The sequence below is a fragment of the Anabrus simplex genome, chromosome 5, assembly GCF_040414725.1.
Source record: "Anabrus simplex isolate iqAnaSimp1 chromosome 5, ASM4041472v1, whole genome shotgun sequence".
NCBI classification, from domain to species: domain Eukaryota; kingdom Metazoa; phylum Arthropoda; class Insecta; order Orthoptera; family Tettigoniidae; genus Anabrus; species Anabrus simplex.
Window position 1 is genome coordinate 170,994,711 of NC_090269.1, and position 8,172 is coordinate 171,002,882.

General features: G+C 39.1%; 1 protein-coding gene across 1 annotated transcript; it reads left to right on the top strand.

Annotated features, from left to right (window-relative positions):
* The first annotated feature begins 591 nt into the window (after window positions 1-591).
* LOC136874731 (uncharacterized) lies at window positions 592-3,876 on the top strand. Its single transcript, XM_067148397.2, has 2 exons — window positions 592-722; window positions 1,222-3,876. Exon 2 carries the CDS (start codon window positions 1,233-1,235, stop codon window positions 3,123-3,125), a length of 1,893 nt encoding a protein of 630 aa, XP_067004498.2. The 5' UTR covers window positions 592-722; window positions 1,222-1,232; the 3' UTR covers window positions 3,126-3,876.
* The last annotated feature ends 4,296 nt before the right edge of the window (window positions 3,877-8,172 follow it).

Consider the following 8,172-nt stretch of genomic DNA (forward strand, 5'->3'; position numbering starts at 1 on the left):
ATGTCCCCCCAAAATAAAGATTGGCCGAAAAATCAAAACAAATTGCCTGGGTTTTGCTGACGATTTAGCATTACTAACAGTGGACATAAAAGAAGCAAAAACCCAGATATCAGAACTTCAAAACATTGCAAATAAAATTGGCCTCAAAATATCATTTGAAAAAACAGAAATTATGCCCCAAAAACCAACACAGCTAAAAGAAGTCACCATAAATGGTAATAAAATCAAAATAGTAACTCAGTTTAAATATCTTGGAGAAGTAATAACACATAACTTAAATGAAAAAATCTCAATCCAAGTAAGAACAAATAGATTAGCTAAAGCACAAAAATTAACATGGGATATCTACAAAAAGAAATGTCTATCAATAAATACAAAAATAAAACACTACAACACAGTTATAAAACCGGAAGCTACATAGGGTAAACTGTACAGTCATTGGCACTCTGACAGTTATTGGCACTCCTTGCATTTATTTGAATATATAATAGTATTTTTACAACAATAACATTGCCACAGAGTGTTTTATCTTTCCATTTCATTACTCCTTGGCCTCTATACTTCACCTTACTGCCACCAGGTGAACAGTTTTGAAGTGGATGTTGGAACAAGTTGGTGTTGTTCATCACTGCTGTTATTTTGTTGATAACTTACAGTTTTGTTAAGGTTACTAGTTCCAAACTTCGATGCCCGGAGCTCAGTATACAAACTATATTTTAAGGGTAAGTGTGAAAACATGTTGAATACGGCTTAATGTACTTGTTCCGTGTTTATGAAGCACTCTAACCTAAAATTATTCCGTGTAATGGGGGTGCCAATTACTGTATTAAAAATAATGATGAAATGCAGTACTTGGCACCCTGTGCCAATAACTGCGATTTTGGGTTTCACAGTCTTGTTCCATGTTTAAGGTCTTGATCAATGCGTTTCAAGTGGGAAAGAATATTGTTCTACATGTTTGAATTATAAAACAGTTTCTAACAGTAGTTGGCACGGGTGCCAATATCAGAACGGGGCAGCTTCATACAGTGGTTGGCACAGGCTTAAAAATCATTACTGGTTGAGGAATGAACATTGTCAGGACTAATGTTTGACTTTCTAATTATTTCATAGTCAATCTAGGATTTTTTCTATTAAATTAGCCTACCAAATAGTAATTATCTTCTTGCATAATTGCACTCTGGCTCCATTATTCTGAGCTAATGAATATGTTCTTTCCAGGATTTGTTGATATGGTTCCAGTGAACACTTCTCCTAATAAGGGGAAAGGCGAAAAGAAGAGGAAGAAGACAAGTAGAAAGGGGGTGAAAAGCTCTCGCTATACTCAGGCTGCATTAGAAGCCGCCGTATTGGACGTCAAAAATGGTGTTTCGAAAAAGGCCGCTGCTAGAAAACACGGGATCCCTAGGGCGACATTGCAGTTTCGTTTGAGTGACCGCTTTCAAAAGACAGAACGAGGACCAGCACCTATTCTTACTCATGATGAAGAGTCTTTGCTTGTGAAATGGTTACTGGAGTGCAGTAAGAAAGGATTCCCGAGAAGGAAAGGCGATATTAAAGTGAGTGTCCATGAATTTATACGTCTCAGTGACAGACCTAATCCTTTTAAAGATAATATGCCTGGTGATGGCTGGTATAAAGCATTTCTAAAGCGCCACCCACAAATACGGCTGCGAACATGCGAGGCAATCACTGCAGCGAGCAGTTGCCTGAGTGAAAGTGATGTGAGGAAATGGTTTTCTTCTATCGAAATTTGCCTTACTGAGGAAGGTAGTTTTCAAATTTTACAGGATCCCACACGTGTCTTTAATGGGGATGAAACTAATTTCCTGTTATGCCCCAATAATGGAAAAGTACTTGCAGAAAAGGCGGTAAAGAACGTGTATGAAATAGACAGAGGGCTGGCAAAAGCTAGCATCACAGTGATGTTCACATTTTCAGCCTCAGGGTGCATAGTGCCACCCATGATAATTTACCCGAACCAACGGATTCGTGCAGAGATTCAGAACTCAATTCCTGATCCCGAGTGGGGGATAGGTCGTAGTGATAATGGATGGATGAAAGCAGAACTATTCTATGAGTACATCGCCAACATATTTTCACCTTACTTGACCAAACACAACATTCAGAGACCAGTGATATTGTTCGTAGATGGCCACAAGAGCCATCTAACATGCCAGTTAAGTGAGCTATGTACTGAACTGCAGATTGTTCTTGTGTCCCTGTACCCAAATGCCACCAGAATTTTGCAGCCCGCAGATGTTGCCGCTTTCAAACCACTGAAAGATGGTTGGAAGCAAGGAGTTCAACAGTGGCGAAGAGATCATCCAACAGATGTCATAACTAAAGAGAACTTTGCTCCTTTGTTGAAAAGTGTAATAGACAAACACGTTAAGAAGGAAACACTGATCAGTGGCTTCAAAGCATGTGGCATTTATCCCTGGGACCCAAATGCGGTTGACTACACCAAATGCCTTGGAAAGGACACGAGTTCATCTGGGCAGTTGAGTCAGGAGCATGAAGAAATCAGTCAACCAGCTTCTCTTGAGTGGTCAAAATTTAAAGACATTGTTGGACCTGAAATGCTTCAAGTTTTCAATGACATGGATGAGGGAGCAATTGCGAAGGAAAGTGAGCCAATGAGAAAACTATTTGAAATATACAAAACATTCTGTACCGGTACCACCAGAAATTCAGAAGTAACTGATAGAGAGGAAATGACTGAAGAGAATGTGCTCATTGATGCGGTGTGTCCTGTTGTGGATGATGTCCCTGACGGTACTGGTGAAATTATTCTGATAACCACTCCAGCCAAGCCTACGCCTTCAATAGCCCATGATAACATTTCTCCGTTGGCAGATGTGCTTCACTGGCCTGAATCACCGAAAAGAAAAGGGGTAAAATCGACTGAGAGAATGCCATTTGTCATCACGTGCAGAGACTGGAAACTTTTGAGTCAAAACAAAAAAGACAAAAAACAAGCAGAGGAGAATGAAAAGCAAAATCGAAAGAGGATAAGGCTTGAAAAGAAAACACTAAAAGAAAAGGAGAAAATTGAAAAGAAAGCAGTGAAGGGAGCAGAGAAGAGGAGGAGTGTCAGCATGAACAGACAAGAAATAAATTAAAAAATGTCCCAGACTTCTGAACCTCTTACATTGCAATCCGTTCCAACCACTTCAACAGGATGTGCTGTTCCTATGAACAGTGCCAAGAGCCTAAAAGTTTCTTGTCATGTTTGCAAATCAGTTGTTGCCCAACCGAATAATTATTTGGAATGTTTTTTATGTGGGGAAATGTTCCACAGGACTTGCGTAACTGCTGATCAGCATGAATATTCCGACGAACAAAATGATCCTAATGTGTACCTTTGCAAATCATGTTCGACTAGTGAGTTATGTGTTAGCTCTGATGATGAACTCTATGAACAAGCCAAGAGGCAACTGTTTTAGAATGAACGAATTAGGCTAATAACTGTGTCTGCTATAACTTAATTGATTTTCATTTAAATTTAGGCCTATATTGGTCTCTTGATTGATAATCCAATTATTCTTCATTTATTTTTTCGGACTTCATTAAGGTTAACTGAAGATGAATAGACCCTTTATATAGGGTATTATTTGTATTGGGTAGAAATATATTATTTCATGTTCTTTCTTTCTTTCTATTTATTTTTCTCAGGAGGCACACCAAAGAAAAGAAAGGTGCCAAGAACTGTACCTGACCAAGGTGCCAACAACTAAATTTAGGTGCCAAGTACTGTCTGTTTGCTCACTTATATTTCATAACCGATTTATAATATGTTAAGGTTCTATATTTAGTTTCTTAATATTTATAATCAATATTCATTATGTACAGAATATGAGAAAAATAAATGAAACAAACAACAGCAGATTTTCTGTTCAAAATTATTCATTTAATTGCTTAGTGTCCTTAAAGTGCCAATAACTGTACAGTTTACCCTATGCAGCAGAAACACTCTTTTACCTGAATAAACAATCAAAGACTGACAGACTTCAGAAAATTGAAAGGAGGATTGGAAGAACCTGTATCAACAAAAAATATCAGAAAGATGGACAGTGGCGGTTAATACCTAACAAAGTCGTGTACAAAGAGCTAGAACCCATTACAGATACTATGCGTAAGAGGAGACTGGGATTCTTTGGATATATCATGAGGATGCAGGACTCGAGACTTCTGAAACAACTAGTACAACACAATCTCGTCTCAAAAATTACCACAACAGGATGTAAATGGATCAGAGAAGTAAGAGAGGATCTGAAGGAAATAGGCCTTACAACAGAAGACACCAAAAATAAGATAAAATTGAATACAAAACTCAAGAATACAAACCTCCGCTTTACCCTTACACAAAACAAACCAACAACACGCACATTTTCAACTGAGGAAAGGGCACGAAGATCGGAGCGTCTGAAGAAGTACTGGGAGGACCGCAAAGCCCGAACAATCCCTTCAAAGAGACCTGAATGACGGACTGACTAAAGTGATCCTATGTGGTCTTAAAAGAAGAAGAAGAAGAAGAAGAGAGTAAAATGTATTTAACATTGCATAATGTTTGTCCTGGGAATTGACCTGTGAAGAGTCTTTTTGACTCTGACAAATGGGAGTGAAATGCGTCGTTGCAATCCATCTAGCAACAATAACATAAGGACTCTGCAAGCCTGATTTCTCTAGCCTCTCTCACTACAACTCCAAGCACATAACCTACAAGAGGTGCCCCTGTTAAGCCGAGCAACCCAGTGGAAGGTTAGGGTACCCAACCCCAGCGGGAAACTGGATCGATGAGCTGATCAGTGCGGAAGGATCACCAATCCGTCATTGAAGCAGGCGTGGTGATTAAGCTTCACACCCTTTAAGTCAAATAACGAATGACATTAAGGTTAATAAATTCTCCGAAGGTAAAATATTCCCAGAATCGGATCTCGGGTTGGGAGCAGCTTTGATGCCTCAGAAACAAATATCTATTACAAAGAAACCTCAAATATTCAATGTCTGTACCTATAACTGTCGCTCATTGCTGGGTAATGACAGACTAGAAGAGACTGAAGAAGAAATTGGGAAGACCAACTGGAGTATTGTTGGTCTAAGTGAAATACGTTGGAAAGGAGAAGACTGTCTCCTCTTAAAATCTGGAAATTTGTTTTATTTCTGTTGCGAGCCAGAAGGAAAACTGAACGGAGTTGGGTTTTTAGTAAACAGGATCATCACTGACAAGATGTCGGTATTAGAAGCAGTATCCAGCAGAATAGCTCGACTGGTTCTGAATGTGTCGAAAAGGTACAAAGTGTAGATTGTACAAGTTTATGCTCCCACTTCAAGCCATTCGAATGAAGAAGTTGAGTCCTTTTATGCGAGTTTTGAAAATTCTATGAAAAGGGAAGAGATTGCCATTTCCAACTGATTGGTGATTTTAATGCAAAAATCGGCAGCTATAAACTTGGCGACTCAGTGGTGGGTAACTATGGGATTGATGACAGGAACGACCAAGGAGAGAGACTAGTCCATTTTGCAGAATATACCAACATGCTAATAATGAACACGTTCTTCAAAAAGTATCCTAACCGAAAATGGACATGGAGAAGCCCCAACTTCAGTGTTAAAAACGAGATAGACTTTATTCTGTCAAATACGCATCATATTGTGAAAGACGTCTCAGTTTTAAACAAATTCAATACTGGCAGTGATCACCGACTTGTAAGAACAAGAACTGAAATCAATGTAAGAGATGAAAGACAAAACTCTTAAAAAGGAAGAGAAACGTACTCAATCTCAAAAATGTTGAAGAAAACAAAGAAGAATTCCAAAAAGTCATCCAAAGAAAGTTTCAGGTAACAAAGGAAGAAGACCTAGCAAAAGAGTTAGTTGTAAGTTCACAAGAAGTAGGTGGCTTATCTAAGAATAACGACCAACCAAATAAATTCAGTGACAAAACCAAAGACCTGCTACAGAGGAGAAGAGAATTGAAAATTCGAACTGATCGGGCACAATAGAATATTCTGAGCTATGTAGGACCTTAAGAAGAGAAATGGAAGCTGATATAGTGAAGTTCAATGAAGAAACCTTAAGAACAAGTGTAGAGAACAAGACAAGTTTAAAGGCAGCTAAACGTAAGCTCACAATAGGTAAAAAATAGATAATAGCAATTGATGGAGACAATGGTCGAATTACTGAAAAGGAGGAGATTTTGAATTTTATTAGAGACTTTTATAGCAATCTGTATAGTAAAACAAAGGAAATTTCGATAGTACCTGACCTAAAAAGTGTAACTTAAGTTCCAGATATACTTCCTTCAGAAGTCAGACGTGCTATAGACAACATGAAGAAAAGAAGTGTTGCCGGTAATGATGATCTCTCTGTTGATATTCTGAAGCTTACAGGTGATGAAACAGTAAACCACTTGGCTAAAATCTTCACCTCTTGTTTACACAATGCCTCAATCCCAGCATCATGGAATAAAGCAAAGATAGTATTGCTGAATAAAGAAGGAAGTATTCACAATATCCAAAACTATCGCCCTATAAGCTTGCTCTCTGTTTTGTATAATCTTTTTATGAAGATCTTGTTATACAGAATCAGCTCTACCCTTGACTCAGCCCAGCTGGTTCAACAAGCAGGATTCCGCAGCAGCTTTAGCACAATGGACCACATTCTGGCTCTGCGTGAAGTGATTAGCAGAGCAAATGAATACCAGATGCCTCTGTGCATAGCCTTTGTCAATTTTGAAAAGGCATTAGATTCAATCAGCCATTCAGCTCTCTTACAAGCCTCAGATGAGCAGGGCGTTGAAGTGGCTTATATCACAGTTCTCTTCAGCCTTGTTAATGTCGGTGAAGCAACTTCAGAATTCCCTATCGGAAGAGGTGTTAAACAAGGTGATCCAATCTCTCCAAAGCAGTTCTCAGGTATTTTGGAGATGGCAATGTCGAAATTGGGAAGGAAAGGGTATAAGAATCAATGGCAGAAGGCTTAACAACTTGAGATTTGCTGATGACATTGCATTACTGGCAAACGACAATGATGAACTCCAGACATTAGTTGCTGATCTTGCCATGCAATGTGTCAGTTGGCTTGAAGATGAACCTTTCCAAAACAAAAGTCATGTCCAACAAGTGGGTCACAGCAGGAAATGTGAACATCAACAACATGCTGTTAGAGAAGGTCAATGAATATATCTATCTGGGTCAATTAATGAATATGAAAGGTGATATAAGACCAGAAATTTTTCGACGCATTAAGCTAGGATGGCAGGTGTATGTAAGAAACTCAACTGTCTTCAGATCAAATATGCCAATAAATCTGAAGAAAATAGTTTGTGATCAGTGCATTCTACCTGTGCTGACTTGTGGCTGTGAGACCTGGACACTGAATGAATTTGTGAAAGGGAAACTTAGGACAGCACAGAGAGGCACGAAAAGGTCAATGTTGGGTTTTACAAGAAAATATAAGAAAGCAGATGACATCAGATCATTCACTAAAGTTAATGGCATTCTTGAGAGAATAGCCACCTTAAATGGCAATGGGCTGGACATATTGCTCGAAGGGAAGATTACAGATGGACGAAGCTGGTGTTAGAATGGAGTCCAAGAGATCATCAAAGGCCTAGAGGAAGACTGCCAGACAGAGGGGACAAAGATATCAAGAGACTAGCTGGTGCTGCCTGGCAGAAAACTGCTCGAGACCGTTCCACCTGGAGAGTTCTGCTAAAGACTTACCTGAGTTCATGACTTAAAGAGGCCACATCATGTAATGATAGAATTGGCTGATGGTGATGATGAATATGTGTCTGGATATGCACTTGTTTACTTATGTGTGTCTAGTAAGAACGTAAATTTGTGAAGTAGTTCAGTAGTTCCTCTCCGCCAGTCTCCCTCAGCAGTCGCTGCTATGCTATGCTTTTGTCAAAAACTACCCCGAACAAATCGTACTTAGTTACTTTTCTTTGGATCTTTACTTCTCGTATCAAGTAATCCTGGTGTGGGCTCCATACACTGGGACCACATCCTGTGTGGCCACAGGGCTGCCACATTTGGTAAAAATAAGAAAACCGTAATCTTTGAAACCATGGTGTGTGCTGGTTGTGTTAGATGTATCTTTGATGTGAGTGCATCTCTAATCTCTTTCATATTTGTCATTTTGTAGAATGCCACGCCAATC

Coding starts and splice junctions, on each gene's coding strand:
- LOC136874731 (XM_067148397.2), top strand. CDS start 1,233: ATGGTTCCAGTGAACACTTCTCCTAATAAGGGGAAAGGCGAAAAGAAG.